Here is a 20,509-nt window from a genome sequence, read left to right on the forward strand (position 1 = left end):
CCGACGATTGATGGCATCGTGTACGAGCCACCAACAGCCTGTCACTCACATGCAGGCAGGTGTGTGAGTGGTGCAAATACACTAAATATTATAGTTTGTGTGACTGTTTTCTTTTAAAGTTCAGGGTTTGTGTATTTTATCACTTTCTAAACTGGCAAAGGAAAGATTGAAGATGCATTTCTTCCTCTGTCAACTCGTCTTCTTCCTCCAGTTTTCACGACGGAGCGTCAAAACAAATCACAGCTGACGTTTTGGTGATTTGAATTTTGAGTGGGTTGGTCCTTTAATAATAGATGTGACAGAATTGCAGTGAAATGAAGGAAAATCCTCAAAAGCCTTATATTTATTATTCACTTAAGGGTTTTTTTAAGATGTGTGATTTCTAATTTTTTCCAAAATATGGAGCGTCACCTCGTTTTAAAGGGTAAGGCCACCCAAATTCTGAAAACATACAACTTTCTTATCTTTAATGGTTTCTATCCGAAAAGTTTGGTTTTATCTGTGCAGGTTTTGACGTACGATCTCTGAGATTTTGTGCCTTCATCTCTGTAAAATGGAGGTAACTGGAGTTTAGTTTGTGGTGAAAACTTAGATGAAAATAATCTCTTCCTAGAAACGATGTCTAGGATACTCTGAAAAGTCACTCAGTAAAACGTAAAAGAAATAATCACAGCCCGACAGATGCTCGATTTTTTTGGGCTGATGGCAATATTTGGGATTAAAAAATTCCACTTATATATCGGCCGATATTCTTAGATATACAGATTATATACAGAGTCACATTTTGTTAGGGATGCACGATTTTTTTCAGCCGAAACGATAACCGATACTTACCTGACTGTCATGGCCGATACCGATAAAATAACCGACAATAGACCAACATTTTTATGCTTTTTTACGCACACCTGAGCGCAAGAAAGACGGATTGTTTATTTGATATTCCACAGCTGTGATAACATTTATGGTTAAACATGAAGACTTTTTCCCTCATGTTGTCTTCTTCTTCAGCTTCTTCGCTGGTCTAAAAACAGTAGTTTAGCTCCTGAGCAGGGAAGAAGAATTGATTTCCAGTGTGTAACATTAAGCAGAGCTAACGGAGCTAACTGGGAAGTAGCAGGGTCTCGTTTCTAAATTACGTGGCGTGGGATCGGTGCATAGACTCACGTACTCGCCGATACTGATACCTGCATTTTCGGCAGTATCAGCGACATTTCCAGTGCTGGTATCAGAATCAGAACAACTCTAGTTTAGTCGTATAGCATAATTCAAACACAAGGCATCTCAACGTGCTTTACAGAGGCATAGAATATATTAAAATACATTAAAAACAAGCAGGAAAGAGTCGCTTTTTGAGGGACTGACTGGTGAAGGTTTGCTTTTCTATTGTGTAACTCTTACAGAAAGTACTGACCAGTTATAAAACCTGACTGAGGAGAGGTTTTAGTAGCTGCTTCATGTAGGTAGTGAAAACAGGCTTTTACATCACGTTGAGTCCGTGTCATCAACAGATTAAATAAAGTTAAACAATGCTGTTTCTACATGAACGTGGGCGTTTGTACGGGAGAACGAAAATGGAGGAAGCGTTCCAGTTTTTATTAACGAGGACAGATATCAACACTGGAGCCAATCTGATCGCTAAACAACACTTTTTTTTGGATATCTTAATTTGATGAAAATGTGTTTCTGGCTCTTATAAAACAGGCTGCTGCTGCTGCTGCTGTTACACAAGCACCAACTTAAAAACAGTCTTGTTAAAGAAAGTTTCCTCCGTGGGACTCGTGTGTGTTTGAGGACACTCTGACCGCAGAGGTAATTCAATCAGCTCCGCCCTCTCCTCGCCGTCGTCCCGGGTGAATTTGTTGTTAAGTCAGGAAAAAGGTCTTCTGTAGTCAAATATTGGCTTTAGAGAATGAAAGCGGGTACCTGGAGAGCTGTACTGGATGAACACCGCTGTCCTCTGCACACCTCCTCCGGGTTGGGCGGCGTCCCAGCGGTGCAGGAGTCTGAGAGTCACGCTCGGGCTCATCCGGCCGGCACTGCCAGCTCTGACGCTCGCTGGCTCCTCGAGCTGGAAATTGCCATAATGTGTCCTGCAGTGGTCGACTGCACAGGCCTCTATCAGGGGCTCCATCTGTGCTGAGAGATGCACGTCATACTGGGCGGTGGTGCATAGACACGCAAACGCAACAATATACAACAAAAAGCACTTTATCAGATAAGATCCTCAACCAGGACACAGGATCATACGCACGTTCCTCAGCTCCTCTCATAACCCAGACAGTGAGCGTTTATCTGTTCCCAGAACTTCCTCCGCTCCAGATGTTCGATTCCCCGACCTCCAACGCTGACGTCGGCATCGGGTCCAGCTCACAGTTGGCATTACAGTCCATCCCAATGGTGTCCCAACAGTCAAGTTATAAATTGCTTTACATGCATCATATCAACAAAGAATTACAAAAATTGCAGTAATCGCAAATATAAATGTCCTAAAATAAAGAGTTAATCCTGAAACAGCACTTTTAAACACGTATCACGACACACACACACACGCACATCCACACTTCCCGCTGTAACCTTCGTCAAGGACGGACATTAACATTAAACGTATATGAAAAATGAGCTGCGGTTCAAGTTAATTGATGAGCTGCTGGATTAAAACACTCTGTAAGTGGACTGTGGAGCGTAAAAAAAAAAAAAAAATCAGTGAAGGAGCTGCTGCTGCTCCTGCTTCACTACTTTAAGCTGTTAAATGTATTCTGGATGAGATGTTGACTCCCATCCAAAGTTTCTGGATGTGTGGGTGAAGAAATCTGCACATCAACTATATGCAAATGTTCTGCTCAGCACACTGCCCACAGTCAAGACGGAGACGAGAGCGCGTTTGATTCGACCCGTTTGTACCGTAACTGTGGTTAAAACCACACGGAGATTAATCGACTGCTCTGTTACCAGCTCAGCTTTTATTCGCTGATGAAATGTTCCCGTCACAAATATAAAAGAAGGATATTTTACAGTGCTTCAGTGACGAGCAATTAGCATAAATTCAACATATGCAACACCTGCATCGCAGCACAATGCATTTATCTGTCATTTGGAAATGAGCGAACGTCCGCTGGAGCGTGATTCATTAGAAATACGATGCCAGAGCGCCACAAATCGCCTGGACGGACTCCAAATAGAGCTGTTCGAGTTTCATTGTTCCTGCCATATTAGAAGAAGTGAGAGGAAATGTGTTTGCTCCTGCCAGTTTCTCTGGTGTCTCATATCTGCTGAGGGAAAGATATCTGAAAACGCTCGGGGAATGAAGGATGGTGTATTAGAGGAGAGTTGAGCGACAGCTTTAATTTTGATGGAGTCATATCTCATGACGGAAAAGGTAAATATGGGCACCAGTCCAAGCGTTTATTAACACATTCTCACACCTAAACAACTGAATACGGAGCTCCAGGGTGAGATTATTTTGCATGCACCGGTGCACCTTAATATTCAGCAGGTCAGAAAATCAGAAACCATAAAAATACTTTCAACAAACACCAACTGGGTGAGGAGACGGATTTATTCCTATCATTTACATAATGGGGTGCACCTTAATGAATAAGTGCAGCCAGTGTCAAAAGTTAGTCTGGAGCCCTGGAGCAGGTAAATTGCCAGTGACTCCCAAAACAGCATGACCATTGCAGCGTACCAGCGCCAGGCGTACCGGACCTTCACTGTATGGTCACAGTTGGGTTAGGTTCAGGAGAACAAAGTGGTTTTGGGTAAAATAACTACGTTTCTTATGTGAATTCAGTTATGAAGGTACCAATATTACATGCTTAATGCTACATTACGTTACGTCGCTTACATGATAAAACTTGTTGTTTAGGTTCAAATAACTACGTAACTTGTGAATACAGTTGGGAAGGTTAACAACATTACATACTTTACTCTATGCTACGTTACTTTCATTACTTTACTTTCTGCTATGTTTCATATGTGACAAAACTTGTGGTTTTGGGTAAAATAACTTACTTATGTGAATGTTGTTACAAAGGTACCAATATTACATACTTTACGCTACTTTATGTTACGTTGCGTACATGCCAAAGCTTGTGGTTTTAGTTAAAATAACTGTTACTTATGTGAATTCAATTATGAAGGTTACCAACATTATGTTACTTTACGCTACATTAAGTTGCCTTACGCTACATAACGTTACTTTACATTACATTATGTTACTTTACGCTATATTACGTACTACTTTACGCTACGTTATGTTACTTTACACTATGTTAGGTTACGTACATGACAAATTTGGTCTATTGTTGGAGCTGCCTTCGAATTCTGCTTATAATTTAACAAATTGCACCTTTTAACTAGCTGAATTTTAGGGATCTTTCTTTAAACTAACAACAACAACAAATCCTGACGTCCTTGTTGCCTCAAACAATCCGGTATCAGTGAAGCTGGAACTGAGTCATTGTAGCTGATATTGCCTGAAAGCCCTCCGCACATATCATGTAGCTGCTTTGCACCTGCTCGATGTGAACTCGTGTCCTTTAATGAACCAGCGCATGAACAGTTACATCATCATCTCGCTGACATTTCACCGACTCACACCACCTCAGGGTTTGCAGATTAACAAGTTCTTCCTCCATGCTGCTCACAGCCGACCTCCCCCTGCTGCTTCCAGGTAGTTTATTATATGGAGCTGGGTGGAGCTGTGTGTGTGTGTGTATAGTGTGTGTATATGTGTTTGTGCATGTGTGTACTTCTGGCTGTGGTGGCTATTTTTAACTTGTCTGCTAGGACGACTGCACTTTCTCCTCGGCTGATTGTGTGTGTGTGGAGGCCCTGAGGGAGTGTGTGTGTGTGTGTGTGTGTGTGTGTGTGTGTGTTTCTGTTCCCTATGTGTGTGTGTGCGTGGTCACTCCCAGTGGACCACAGGCATGTCGGGGTAGTGGAGGCCGGCGCTCGGTCACTCTGCCTCATTACCAAATCAGACGTCCTTCCCTGCTCCCCCGATGACGCCACAGAAACACTGTTTAGTCACGTTTTTACCAAAATAGAGCAGATCGAGGTTAAATCAAATCTTCCACTTGTTCAGGACACTTGTCCCAAGCTGCTCCCGGACATTTAAAGAGGAGATTTTGTGTCGTGTTTCTATGTAGGTTTGATACAAAATGGGTCACAACTTGAGCTTTTATCTGGAAAAGCAGTGTTGCCCTGGTTACAGCTCAGTTGAACCGATAAATCATATTGTTAAGTTGCAGCCTCGGTCGCTCCTCGCTGCAGTTTCATGACCTCAGAGGGCTCCTCGAGAGCAGACGAGTTGTTTTCTTCAGACGCCGAGAGAGGGAGAGAAGTGGTCGTGTTCTCATCGCTGCCTCAGATGATCTCCTCCGACCAAGGCCGAGAGCAGCAGCGACAGAAAAACTGTAAATAAAACCCTCAGATACAACGGCTGAATGACACTGATATGGGTTGTGGTTTATATCCTGCTCAATAGAACTGCAGCAATCAATAAATCAGCCATTTTGACAATTAATCGATCGTTTAAATAACATTTGGTAAAGTAAAAATACCCAAAATATTTTAAAAACTGGTTCCAGCCTTTTAAAAGTGAATATTTGTGGGTTTTCAGAGTCTTAAATGATATATAACAAAAAAACAAACATTTTTTTGTTGACTGTTGGTTAGAAACTAACTCCATCCTGGGTTTTTGCATTTTTCTTCTACTGCTGTTACTTTAGTTACCGCTCTTTCTACAGCACTGTGTCAGTGCTAGTAAAGTCGCTAGCTAGCTACCTGGCGCAAGATCTAAGACAATGTGATGTTAAAATAAAAAAAAGACACTAAACTTGATCGACAGTGGATGCAGCATGTTTTTTCCCTAATAACGCTACGCTGTGAACAACAAATCTGTGTTAAATTCGGCCAAAGGAGAGCTAGTTAGCTGTTAGCAGCTGGTGGGCAGCAGAGTCCTGTGGTGTGTTTGGCTAACAGAGCTAACAGCTAATGGAGCTAATGTACATCCCCCCTGTTGATCTGGGCCCTTTGGCACACTATATGAAGCCAACAGTCTCAAACTTGGGTTTTAAGATGGACAGTGATTTTAAATTAGATCGGCAAATTGGCGCAGTTGTTAAGTCCAGCTTCTTTCACCTTAGGCGGCTGGCAAAGGTGAAGCCCTTTATTGCACAAAAGCACTTTGAATCAGTAATCCACGCCTTCATTACATCTCGGCTGGATTACTGCAATGCACTTTTCTTTGGAGTCAGCCAGTCCTCCCTCTCACGTCTCCAGTTAGTCCAGAACGCTGCTGCTCGCCTCTTAACCGGAGTACGTAAGAGGGAGCACATTACTCCCATTCTGGCTTCCCTCCACTGGCTGCCTGTGCATTTTAGAGTTCATTTTAAGATTCTTTTATTTGTTTTTTAAATCTTTAAATGGTCTTGCCCCACCTTACCTCTCTGAGCTGCTCCATCCCTACGCTCCTGCCCGGTGCCTCAGGTCAGCTGACCAGCTGCTCCTGGAGGTACCGAGGTCTAAGCGGAAGCTCAGAGGGGATAGAGCTTTCTCTACCGCCGGTCCCAAACTTTGGAATGACCTCCCACTGCACGTACGACAAGCCCCCTCACTGTCCATTTTTAAAACTCATCTTAAAACCCATTTTTATTCTTTGGCTTTCAACCCAGCATGAGATTCTGCTCTGTTTTAGTGTTTTATCGTTTTAACTTGGTTACTGTTTTCTTGTTTTTATTGTTTTTATATTGTTTTATGTTTTTATGTTTTACGTTCTATTTCTCATTTATGTACAGCACTTTGTCCCAGCTGTTGCTGTTTAAAGTGCTTTATAAATAAAGTTGAGTTGAGTTGAGTTGAGAATGTAGCTTGAGAGTTTCAGTTCAGAGAAACAGAGTGTTGACAACAACGAAGCGTCTCTCCTCATGTTGTTATGAGGAGTTGTTATGTTGTTATGTTGCGCTAGCTACAGCGCTGTCAGCGCTAATCAAAGTCTCTAGCTAGCTCCTTGGCACAAGATCTAAGAAAAATGTGACTCGTTCAAACCTAAAAACACACAGTAAACTTTATCGATGGCGGATGCAACCTTTTTTTCCCCCTGGTAACGCTACATTGTGAACAACAAGTCAATGAAGTTGGCAGGAAGAGAGCTAGTTAGCTGTTAGCTGTTAGCAACCGGTGGGCAGCAGAGTCTTGTGGTGTGTTTGGTTTGCAGAGATAACGGACCTGAACACACAGCAGGACAGAGAGTTTCAGTTTCAGACTGAGAGTTGCAGCCCTACTGTTTAATTTCGCCCTAGTTGGACCATTTTTCTAATGTGATCATCATATTTCTCTATAAAGTCATCGGTGTGGGAAATTACCTGAAAGAATTGCTCAATAATTTGTTCGATTTATTACTTGGTTTTTGGATTTTTGGAGCACAAAATGAGCTTGAGTTTAATTTGTCAGAAATGAAGCTTTTCAAACAAGAAACACTTCCTCTTGTGATTCATTATTACTGTGGCTAATATCGCTGTTTCCATATGTCTCTCGTTTTATTGTGCAGCTTTATTTTAGTCCTTGACACAAAGAAAATAGGTCAAAGAGGTAGTCTCGGAAAAGGAAAGGACTGAGGTGGAAAAGGGGAAAGAAATAACCCGCTGAAGAGTATGAAGAATTGATGTAAAGTAGAAGAGGAAAAGCTTTTCAGTCAGGGGAAAAGGAAGAAGGAAGGCTAGAGAGAGGGTGACTGGGTGTATGGGAATATTGAGCCACAAAGCATTTATGTCAGATCAAAGCTAATCCTTATCTTTGGGGAAAGGATTCAGTAATACCCAGGGCTGTCTCACCCCCTCAAGGGCAGGTTTCTTTCTCTGCTTCCTGTGCTCATATTCCTTCTCTCCTAACTTGTCCATAAAACTGCCAGGATTTTTTTTCCGACTTTGACTCGGTAACGGTGTGGAGAAACTAGGTCAGCTGGGGAGTGCAGAGAGAGGAGTGGAGGGTCTGGCCTCTGGACCTGAGAGGGGAGGGAGTGATTCGCCAGGGGAGGCTGATGGTGCTGCTGTTGAGGGCAAAGCAAGGAGACGTACATGAAGCTGAAGCAGGTGGTTGAGTCGACCACAGACTACTTTGACCATCTTTCCCATGAAACGCTGCATCCAAAGGTCACGTCTCAACACAACTTTATACCAATACAGCTAAATAGCCAGCATCTCCCAGAACAACATACTGTATATAACTGTTCCCACAACAACATACTGAATATAACTGTTCCCAAAACAACGTACTGTATATAACTGTTCCCAAAACAACATACTGTATATAACTGTTCCCAAAACAACGTACTGTATATAACTGTTCCCAAAACAACATACTGAATATAGCTGTTCCCAAAACAACGTACTGTATATAACTGTTCCCAAAACAACGTACTGTATATAACTGTTCCCAAAACAACATACTGTATGTAACTGTTACCAAAACAACATACTGTATATAACTGTTCCCAAAACAACATATTATATATAACTGTTCCAGAACAACGTACTGTATATAACTGTTCCCAAAACAACACACTGTATGTAACTGTTCCAGAACAACATAGTGTATATAACTGTTCCCAAAACAACACACTGTATGTAACTGTTCCCAAAACAAAGCACTGTATGCAACTGTTCCCAAAACAACACACTGTATGTAACTGTTCCCAAAACAACACACTGTATGTAACTGTTCCCAAAACAAAGTACTGTATGTAACTGTTCCCAAAACAACATACTGTATATGGGCTATACTATGTGTGTTGAGGATCTCTTCCATTTGCAGAGACTTCGGCCTAGAGTCGAGTTGGCTCAGACTTCTGATCCGATGCCTCTGGAGCAGTTATTCTGTTCAGGACGACCTGGAGGAAACCCCAGGGCAGACCCAGAACACACTGGAGGGATTATATATCCCATGTGGCCTGGGAATGCCTCAGGATCCCCCAGGAAGAGCTGGAGGACGTAGCTACCAACAAGGGCATCTCGGCTATCATCTTTACTCTGCTGCAGTGACGTCAGGCGCCTGGATATTGACGGATCGATCGATGAGATGTTTTCAGAAGGATTCAGGCTCGATAAGCAGAATCCTAAACCTTGTCTTGTTACGGTTATTTACGAGCGCCCAAGGTCGAATGTGTTCATCCTCTCGCCTTTTAAAAATGAACCAAACTAAAAGGAGTCCAGTGTGAGCAAACTGCTCCCAGCACACCTGGTGTGAACACACTCTTATCTGTCATTGCCACGTCCCCACGGGGTGCCGCGGGGAGTTTAATTGCCTGAGATCTTGTTTTTGATAAAGCACTGAGATGTACAGTGTCGCAGGGCAATCAGTGGTCACCTTTTTCCATTTCTGACACCACTTTCCTCTCCGCCTCCCCCTCCGCCATCCGTCTCATCCTTCACTCCATCAGCCGGAGGGACACCGGCTCGGTTGCGATGGCAGCGGCAGAGAGACGGAAAAAGAGAAAATTTACTCGTATTTCCTCTTCAGCAGTTTTCACACTTGACAATTTGGGGCAGAAAAATAAAATAAAAAGTCGGCAGGGCCCTGTTTGGTATTCATTGTTTCCTTGGTGCTATTTTGACAGGGTTTAATCATCTGTAAAAGTAAACTATCACCGCTTCCGCATGGATTAACACGGTAGACGCGATTATGCAAGAGGAGTAGGAGGAGGAATAGATTGTTTATGGAGTCTGTGGCCTGAAGGAGACGCTTAAAAGAATTAGATATACTTAACACAGATACTGAGGCGAAGGGGTCTCATGAACTCAGCCCTGCTGCAGCCGGCTGGAGGCAGAGATGTTTAATGTATGATGTACAGAATAATGATGTTTATTTATCTGACTGCTTCATCCAGGACTGTGGAGATGAGTCGTCTGTAAAGTGCAATTTGCTCCTCTTACTGGATGTTTGGGATGTTTGGCATCATTTACAGGGATTTAAAGGACCACGTCAACATGTTTCCAAGTTTTTGATTTATCTTATTACCCTCGCCAAGGAGGTTATATTTGTCGTTTGTCAGCAGGATCTCCTTGACTTACCAATTTCTTGTCTTTATCAAGGTACTTGTATCTCGTACTGTGATTGCCCTCGTCTCAACAGTCCTTTCTCTTCACTTCTGTTGCAGGTGACGGACCATGTGGCCAGTGGCGAGCTGTGACATCACTGTGACATCACTGTGACATCGTGGACGGTGGAGGTACATCAAGCATCAAGGAGCCAGCTGTGATTTCATAGCTTCGCCTGGAGTTGTGCAACCTTTCTACAAGATCTGTTTGTTTGCTGTTTTTTTCTTATTGGGGGAAATACAATAAGAGACCATGGAGACTCTTTCCCAAGATTCGATCCTGGAGTGCCAGATCTGCTTTAACTACTACAGCCCCCGACGGCGGCCCAAACTCCTGGACTGCCGTCACACATGCTGCTCGGTGTGTTTGACCCAGATGCGCAGCAGCCAGAAGGAGATCCGTTGTCCCTGGTGCCGCGGCGTCACCAAGCTCCCGCCAGGACTGTCCGTCTCCCAGCTCCCGGACGACCCGGACATCATCACCGTCATCGCCATTCCTCACGCCTCTGAGCACACGCCAGTTTTCATCCGCCTCCCCAGCAACGGCTGCTACATGCTGCCACTGCCCGTCTCCAAGGAGCGGGCGCTCGGCCTGCCGGGGGAGCTGGGATGTCGCTTCCTGCCCGGCGGGCAGCAGAAGGGGGTGACGGTGGTGACCGTGCCCGAGCAGCAGCCTCTGGGGCTGGGTATGGCTCTGGAGGGTGTGGGGATGGGGCTGGATGGAGGCGAGGGGGAAAGGAGAGTCACCGGGCCGGGGGGCGGAGGAGGGAAGGGCTCCACATGGTCCGGTGTGTGCACAGTGATCCTGGTGGCGTGCGTGCTGCTCTTCCTCCTGGGCATCGTGCTGCACAACATGTCCTGCATCTCCAAACGCTTCACTGTCATCTCCTGCGGCTGAGGGCGAGGGGAGGCTGCTCGGACTGCCGCGGACCCCCCCTGGATTCCCCCACTAGCCCTGCCTCTCCTCAGGGCCGGACTCTGCCGAGGAGAGCGGACTTAACTCACATCATGGGCGTCTAAGGAAACTGCAGAGCAACGTAGGGAGAACAGAAGAAGAAGAGGGCAGGGAGGAGATCCACAACTGGTCTGCCATTGTGTCCCAATTTTCTTTTTTATTTGGGGGACTGAAATTAAAATGGAAATACAGAAACAAACCTTGACTTTCCTCTTGTCCAACAGGCCCTGAATATCTCGCCCCTTTTCCCGTCCTCCATCTCCTCTGAAAGAACGCTTTGGGAATTACTCCAGAAATGTTTTTGGATCGCTGATATGTTTTTTGGCTCAGAGCCGATTTGACACTCACGCTGTCTGTGGTTTGTAGAAGTACATCAGTTATCATAGTGTTGTTTAGCTGAGTGTAGGTTCTAAGTGCGGCGCCTCCAGCTGGTGCTGCGGTACAAAGAGTTCGGACTTGGCTGCTCTTCGTTCTCTGGTGCTGCAGGAATTAACTGTGCAGGATCCACTTCTGGGCCCCGTTTGAATCATCTGGGAAACTTAAAAAATCAACACAGCTTTCATTTTCTGTTTTTCTTTTCTTTACACAACCTGTTCCTGTTCAGCACAAACTCTTGAGATGGCTCTGTGTGGTTAGTAAAGGGACTGTTGTCAAAAAAAAAAAAAAAAAAAAAGACAAAACATGGATTGTATTGTTCATTCATGCCAGCATATTACAGGCCTACACTCAAAACACTGCTAGTAGTGAGTTTCTGTATTAGGGCTTAGAAGCTGGAGAGTCCTGAGAGATTTTTTGGCAAAAAAAGGACAAACATTTGTTGTTTTTAGGTTCTCAGATATGAGAATTTTCTCTTTTTTTCTGTTTTATATCATTGTAAAATCAGTATCATTTGGTTTGGGGCTGCTGGTTGGACAACACAACTAATTTGAAGATAATAATTGGGCTCTCAGAATTGGCAAATATCTTCATAAACGATTAATCTTTTCAGTGTCCTGTTTTGAATTAACTGTGTGCAGACATCTACTAGTATATTGTTTGTACAATTGGGTGAAGATTAAAATCTACAAAGAAAAGTTTGACATTTTGGGAAATACATTTTTTTGCACTGCGCAAGAGTCAGATCGACACCACTCTCATGTCTGTGCGTTATACGGATCTAGAGCCAGGGGGTGATTAGCTTAGCTTAGCTTAGCATAAACTGGAAGCGGGGTAAACAGCTAGCTTAGCTTTCTCAAGTGTTAAAAAGCTTTACAATTTATCAGCACCTCTCAAGTCCACTTATTACTATGCTGTATCTTCATGTGTATTTGTTTAATATGTGCACAAACAGAGCTGTACGCTAATGTCATGCTCGGTGCTACATGCCACGTTAGCTACAGCACATAACTGCCTATAACTTTAAAACCACAACTTCAAGTCTGATTTAGTTTTTTTGTACACGTTAAACAAACTACAGAAAACCGTAGGTGTGTTTTTGAACTTTGAAGAAAGCAAAGCTTTTTGTTTATCCCTGCACCCAGGCAGTTTGGGGACGTGCTACATGCTAACGCTGTGTGGTAGTTACAGTAACTTCCCATAAAACCACAACTTATACACACAAGATTAAACGTGCTAAAGTAATTTCTGAACTTAAGAGGTGTTGTTGGTGTTATTAAGAAGTATGTTTTTTTTTTTAACAGGCTAGCTGTTTCCCGCTGCTTCCAGTCTTTATGCTAAGATAATCTAAGATAAGCTAATCACATCCTGGCTGTAGCTCTATGAGAGTGATATTGATCTCTATTAACTCCTGGTGAGAAAGGACCAATAAGCGTAGTGTCAACAGATACTTTAAATAATCATCATTGAAAATAGAGTGCTGCAGGAAGTTAGCATTGCCCCATTTCCCTCGACAAAAAGCAAATGTTTTTTTTGGGTAATTGCACTGTGACAAACAAAAATGTATGAAACACGTCATTGTGATGACATTTAAGTTAGCCACTTGTTAGCAACTTACTTCCTTTTAGGCACGTAAAAGCCTCGAAATTCACGAATGAGGTATTAAAAAGGTGCAATATGTAAGAATTGGCTACGTTCCGAATTCACACTCCAAACAAATATCACCACTGTAACCGCACTACCTGCTAACTAATACTGCAGTTGGCTAGTTAGCTCAGTTAGCCATGCTGCTAGCAGCCCAGAGAAGTGTTGATGTGTACTCCGCTTGCACCATGGATCTGAAACCGGCATTGTGCGGCCCATAAAGTGTACGCACTAAAGACTTCAGCCAACTGAGCCGGCTAACTTCCTGTTTAGCGCCCGGCTAACTTGAATGAAGATAAAATAATTTCTTCTAGACTTTCCAAATGTTATTAGACTCAAATTATGACTTCTTTCACCATGTAAGCTTACGAGTACAAGTAATTTTGGGCCGCGGGGTATCACGTGATGCTGTAGTCACACGGTTCAGCCACTACGAAAATTGGCTTCAAACCTCGACCCAGTTTCTGGGGGCTTGGCTCGCACAGGAGCTTTACAACGGGACGGGGCTAGCTGGCTAGCATGCTAAACATGCTTTCCAACACAATATATCAACATCATAATGTAAAAACTGTCATTTTTCAAACAAAATTCATACATATTGCACCTTATTTCAGGCATCCAACCAAAAACCCATTGACCTTGAGACAAGGGAACCAGAAGATGCTAACTTACTCCTCAGCACTATTGGACAAGCAAACCTTTCCTTCTTTGTTCCTTTCTTGCGGTGCATCCATTTTGTATTTTTCCACGGCTGCTTAGCGTATTAGCTCTCGTTGATCAGCTAACCATCCGTCTCCTTTTCACCCCGACCTGCAGACCACCACCGTCAACTCTTCACTCTTTGACCAGGCGTTCACCGGCAGCCCACACGCTATCGACTCCCCTCAATCTTCATACCTCTCCCTCATTTAGAAAGCTGGTGGATATGGGCTCAACGGTGCGACGGTGTGTGTGTTTGTGTGTGTGAGTAATGGGTCAGTAACGGGTCAGGAGTGGGCGGCCGCTGCAGGGCTCCAGTTAATGACGACCGTATCGATTTATCTGCTTTTGAATATCTCTCGCATCCGCAGAGATGGATGTTTCTCTTTCTTTTCACTTTTATATGTTGAGGCAAGCGATTCGTCTGTTTACTGTGTGTGGTTGAAGCGACGGAGTGTACAGTGCACACAGACAGGGCGAACTCTTTTGTACAGCAGCCTCGTCATGTACAGAATGATTGTAATCTCCTCGTCTTTTTCAGATAACTTTGGGGTTTTTGTTGACGTGTTTGTTTAAAGAGTCTGATTTGAGATTAAGGGAGCTCGCTGTGTGTGTTCAGTTACACTTCAGGGCGCTCAGAGTTATTATGACACAACAGATGCACGACATGAGGACAGAAAGAAGAGAAAAGATTATATACTGAACCAAAATGTTATGTAGAAATGCATTTATCACCTTATTTAATACGTCTAAACTGTGGAGGATCGAGTCACTGAGGGATAAAAATGTGGCTTTTCTTCCATATCAACGTGATTTTACCGCCTAACATCAAAATCTCAGCAAATTCCTTTTAAAATTAGCAGATTTTGTTGAAACACTGGATTTATTTTACTTAATTTGTTTTGATTTATCAGGAAAGCAAAGTCTGAGGTTTTCTCTTGACTCAATCGCAAAGAGAGATCGAACATTTTCTTTTCGTATTCGAGCAGAAACTTGTTTGATTTTGTTTAAAACTTTAGATTTATTTTATTTAATTTATTTTAATTTGGCATCTCGTATCAGGAAAGCTTTTCTCTCTGCTCAACAAAGACAAGCTCAGCTCATTTTTGGCTGAGCTTGTCTTTGATTTTGTTAAATTTTATTAAATTTTTTCTGATTCGACGTCTCACATCAGCTTGATTTCACCACATTTCACCGAAGCAAAGTTGGAGATTTCCTCTCTACTAAACCGTAAAGAGAGATTGAACATTTTCTCTAAAAATGAGCAGATATCATCTGTGAGCCAAATTTATTTTGATTTGATCTCATATCAGCTTAATTCCCCCAAAGCAAAGTCTTGAGATTTACTCTCGTCTCAACCGTAACAAGAGATTAAAACCTTTTTTCTTTACAAAGTGAGCAGAATTTGTCTTTGATTTATTCTCATCTCAGCTTAATTTCACCCAAAAAATTCTGATATATTAAGAGAAAAATAGATTTGGACATTTAAATCAATGCAGCTCTTTTCAGCTCGAGGCTTCCTGCACACGTTGTGAGAGCGTTCAGGCTACAACAGTGCAGCTACTTGTTTTACAGATGCAGCGAGAGACGGAGTTCGGTTCATCTGAGCCGGTTCTTGTGGGACATGCCTGCTGGTTGCAGCTCCCACTGTTGCTATGAGACTGTACTGAAGGCCCTTTTGAAGTGCGGCGCTCCTCGGCTGAAAAGTTGAAATATTTTTAGCTCCGAGCGCTCGGCGCTCTGTGAAAACTTGATAATTTCTCGGCACTTGAGGGTGAAGTGGTTTTCTGTCGCCGCTCAAGATCCACTCAGAGATCCACTCAGAGATCCCAGTTAAAAAAAAGATGAATCATTTTTGGGGAAATCTTGATGAAAGATACGTGACATGTCCGTTTTATTAATGAGTAACTTCACATTTTAGTAGTCGTAATCATCACTTAAAGGGTAACAACACCAATTTTACACATTAAAGTGTGCTATTAAGTGGTACCGAGTCTTCATCGGCTCCAGAGGAAGCTGCATGTAATCTGATAATTTGCCTCCAGTGATGTCCGCAATATCACCAGACTCCCTTAACAAATCGTCTGATTTTCAGAGTTGTTGAGTGAGGAGAAACTCTAAAAAACATTTGTGAAACGACTACCACAAATTCTGATACAATGGGACCTCCGCCTAAATTCAGCATTAAATGCAAATCATTAAATTTGTTGTTTCCTTGTAAAAAGTGTCAGTTTGTGGCAGCATGGCTGTACCAGCCTGTCTGCTTCTGGGTCTAAAGTGCTAAAGTCTTACCTGCCAACATTTAGCGGCTGTTTGAACACACTGTTTACACTGATTTCACCATTTACACTCAATTTATGAAAGAAGAAACATTTTATTGACGGTAAACGTTGAATTTTCCAAATATAGAAGTATTTCTTTGTCGCCCGTGAAGTCACCAGACTCCCTTTTAAAAATCGCTCAATTTTGTGATTTGTTGAGTTAGGAGAGACTTTATAAACTTTGCTCTACTTAGCTCAACTACTAAGTTGCATTGTGGGTAATGTAGGCGCCAGGTTTTGAAAAGCAGCAAAACAAATAATCAAAATCGATAGAGCAGAATCAGAGATATCGCCTTTTTTTATTCCACGCATTCTTCTTCCTTTTCAAAACCTGGCGCCTACATTACCCACAATGCATCTTGGCAACTGTGTGACATCACTGGAGGCAGTTTATCAGCTTACATGCAGCTTCCTACTTTACTCACCTGTGAACACACTTTAATGTGGGGAATTGGTGGAGTTACCCTTTAATGCTTCATAAATCATAATAAGCTGCGTTCACAGACAACATAAAAATAAAACATGGACGCTTGCAGATCTCTGACGTACAGTTTCGATATCTTAAAGATGTCTCACAAAACCTTCAGGCTATCTTTAGAAACTTCAACAGGAAATCAGGAGAAATAACCGATTAAAATGCTCGATTTCCTGCAGAAACCAGTATAACCAGCAGGAACGCGCCCTTGGTGATCATCCACACACTGGGCTCGCTCCATTCATGATGAATGAACCTGTCTTTAGTCTTTTCCCTCTGCCAATCCATCATGAACGAGGCTCTGCACGAGTTGGGGGGAGCGGGGGGAAGTGGAGAAACAACTGCGCCTCGTTTGTTCGCTTATTATATGAGATTATTGATCTGAAGGCGGTGAAATCCCATCATTATTCCAGGCAAACTCTGTAAAACGCTGCCAGGCACAAAACCAAGGACAAACACAAGGTATACAGAGGCACAGCAGCTGTTTTTGGTTATCGCTTTTCATATATTTCCTTGTTGAATTTAAACATCCAGGATACGACTGAACCATCTGTTCTTAAACATTCATCACTTCCGTCACATTTGCTGTGATTTAAGAGAAGATCACGCCTCTGAATCTCCTCCCAGTCCTCCGTGAGTCTTGTTTTGCTTTTGTTAAATGAAGAACTGCCCTGTGAGACATTTTTTTTTTACAGAAACGTAAAAGAGAGACGACTTGAGAAGCAGAAGTAGAAAAGGAGGCTTGTCATTTCTGTGCCTGTGTGTTTGTAAAATGCCGTGAAGTTCCTGTTGTAGTTTCCTGTTTGTGTCGGGTCGACGACGGCTGACGACGCAAGCAGCAGCTGTTTTTGGTGAATTATTAAAGCAAAACGCTCTGAATCTGAACCACGACGAGTCCCGACGTCTTTATTTTCATACCAAGAGACACGACAGGTGAATGTAATGAAACATTTTATCTGGCAGATATCTTCATGAAACCTCCTCAGTTGATCACTCACATTCAGAGTTTAAGTTTTCTATGTTTAAATGAGCAAATGAGACTATTTTATTAAATATGCCCTCATTTGCACGTGTTTTATGGATGATTTTCTTTCAATTAAGTCTGATGGAAGCCCATTTACACCAGTAAAATAGATTGATGAAAACTAATTATGAGAGAAAAAGTCACAAATATGAAATGGAAAAAAAAAAAAATGAGAGAAAAAGCCTAAATTTGAGAAATAAAGTCGAAATAATGAGAAAAAAGCCATGATTATGGGACAAAAATTGATTATTATGAGAAAAAAGTTTAAATTTGAGATACAAACTCAAAATTATGAGATAAAAATTTGTAATTATAAGTAAAAAAAAGTCATAATTATAACAAAAATTCATTATCATGACGTTAAAAGTTGAAATTATGGACAAAAAATTTAAATGATGTTATAAAATGTCAAAATTATTAGATCAAAAAGTCAAAAATATCAGATAAAAAGTCAATTATGAGAAGATTATGAGATAAGAAGCCAGAGTTATGAACCATAAAGTCAAAATATGAGATTAGACGTCATGTTTATGAGTTAAATGTTGACTTTTTATCTCATAATTATGACTTTAGTTTGCATTTTGTTCCTGAGTCTGAAAACAGATCTCATAATTGACCGGGGCAAGAAAAAAGGTAGTTTTCACCTTCAGGGCCTCAGTTTAAATGTCTCATTCTGGACCAGCTTTAACATAAATGTCCAGTATTAGAGAAACACGTTGACATTTACAGCCTCAGAAACACAGATAACGTCCCGTTAAACGTTTCTTTGTTTCCACTCGGAGATAAGGAGGCGGATTCCTCGTAGCTTTACTTACTGAAGTCACACTTCACGGCTGAGTGAGCTCCTCTCTCTGTTTACCCTCAGGAGCCTCTTTTCTCCTCAAATATTTATTGATATAGTGTGAGGGAGGTAATTAACGCTCTCCGGGGACCAACTGCAGCCGCGTCGCTGCAGAAAAACACCTCGATTCCTCACAGGAGGCCGCTAATGATGACCGGGCTCATCACGGACAGCAGAGCCACAACCAGCCGTCGCTGCTCGCTGCTAATGATCGCTTGTTCACTGTAACGACCGCGGAGCAGCGTTTTATCTCCAACCGCCGCAATTATCCCTGAAAGAGTGTCGATTTAATGATGTTTTCAGGTTTCACTTATTATTTTTTCCAGCTTTTTCAAAAGGTTTGTAGACATCCGGCTAATTACTTGATTTCATGCTGTGACACATAACGACTTGTTTTTAAGATGACTATTAAAAAAAAAATTATTACCTGTTTTAATTGTGAGAAAGTCGAATTATGACAAAAATTCATTATTATGAGAAAAAGTAACAATTATGAGATACAAAGGCTAAAATATGAGAAAAAATTTCATCGTGAGAAAAAAGTTAAAATTTGAGATAAAGAGTCAAAATTATCAAATAAAAATTCAAAATATGACAAAAAATTACAACTATGAGTTAAAAAGTCAAAATTATGAGATAAAGAGTCAAAATTATTAAATAAAAAGTCAAAATATGACAAAAAATTACAACTATGAGTTAAAAAGTCAAAATTATGAGATAGAGTCAAAATTATTAAATAAAAAGTCAAAATATGACAAAAAATTACAACTATGAGATAAAAAGTCAAAATAATGAAATAAAGAGTCGAATCATAAGGAAAAAAAGTCAAATTTTGAGATAAACAGTCAAAACTAGTTGAGAAAGCATCGTGGTTAGTCTTAAAATAACTCCACATGTATGCACAGTAGCTTGTCCGTATCAAGCTTCAGTTATGAACAGTCGATGATTCGAGGGACGTCCAGGGACCATCCCTCTTCATCCTGCCTGAGATTGTGGACCGCAGTCCAGGTTCGGACCCAGACACCATCCTATCTGGACACAGAACCATAACTGATTAAATTATCAAGAATAATCACATTTTAACTTATACGGACTTTGTCGCTCTTCGTACTACTCCGCCTGACTTCCTCCTTTGCTGCCGTAATAATTACCACAGCCACTAGAGGTCGCCGCACGATAAGCTGCTTCCACAGTCGACCTATATTGTTTTTACTTTCAATCACTAAATTTTGGTCTGAAGCTGTAAACGGACGTTTGAAAAAACAATCAAGTGGGAGAGCAGCTCAAGCTGAGACATGCTGTGAACGTTGGACGTGTCGGTCCTTTTGTTCTGCTGGAGGTAATCTGCAGGTAATTTATTACACAGCTGAGCGGCCGTGCTGAGGCCGGAGGAGGTAGTTTGTCAGCTTGTCATCGGTATATTGTGTTTCGACGGGCGAGCAGAGACTTGGATGGACAGTCGGCGGCTCACAGGGACGATAAGAGAGGAAGCCGCCACAATAAAGAGGGATGTGTGATCGGTTATATCTCTAACGAGCTCTTCAGACAGTCGAGAACAAACTGAACAATGTTTAATCACCGGCGAGATCCTCAGCTAGTGTTTCCAGGTGTAAAGCACATGAATGCTTTAAAATGTTAAAGTGCCACGGAGAGAACGAGGGACGAATGTCTGATCGTGAGAAAAAGTTTCGGCAAACCTGGATTATGAAGTCAACGGCCTTCAAGTAAAATTCAACAGTCGTGACGACAGATGTTTCTCTCTCCTCCTACACGAACACAGGTATTTTTAAAAACACATTTTTGCTGCCTGTCCGCATACTTCTGGCCACGTAGTGTGAAATGAAACGAGTGCAGGAACTGCTGAGAGCTTCTTCACATGGTCGAGGATCACAGTGTCAAGTAGTTTCACGATGAATACTCAAGTGATTTGTTTATGAGGGTGCGTTTCCAGTTTGAATGTCTGAAGAAGTCTGAGTGTCACGGGTCAGAATGTTAAAACACATTTTCTCTCATTAACATCATTAAGAAATCATGCGAGCAGAGGTCTCGGGATGACTCATTACTTTAAAAAAAACAAGC

At 42.1% G+C, this 20,509-nt stretch overlaps 1 protein-coding gene across 3 annotated transcripts in view; it reads left to right on the plus strand.

The window, feature by feature from the left end:
* Nucleotides 1-17,450, plus strand: part of rnf152 (ring finger protein 152) — a 49,412-nt gene extending 31,962 nt beyond the window's left edge. For 2 of the 3 annotated variants that reach the window (XM_084339815.1, XM_084339816.1), the window contains one exon: nt 10,157-17,450. In XM_084339815.1, coding sequence (XP_084195941.1) covers nt 10,350-10,994 — 645 coding nt within the window. In that variant the 5' untranslated portion in view covers nt 10,157-10,349 and the 3' untranslated portion in view covers nt 10,995-17,450. Of the gene's footprint in view, nt 1-5,279; nt 5,418-10,156 lie in introns of those variants that run through there. The other variant, XM_084339817.1, reaches the window with a different exon arrangement.
* The last annotated feature ends 3,059 nt before the right edge of the window (nt 17,451-20,509 follow it).

The sequence above is a fragment of the Pagrus pagrus genome (assembly GCF_965226575.1).
Source record: "Pagrus pagrus genome assembly, chromosome: 20".
NCBI lineage: Eukaryota > Metazoa > Chordata > Actinopteri > Spariformes > Sparidae > Pagrus > Pagrus pagrus.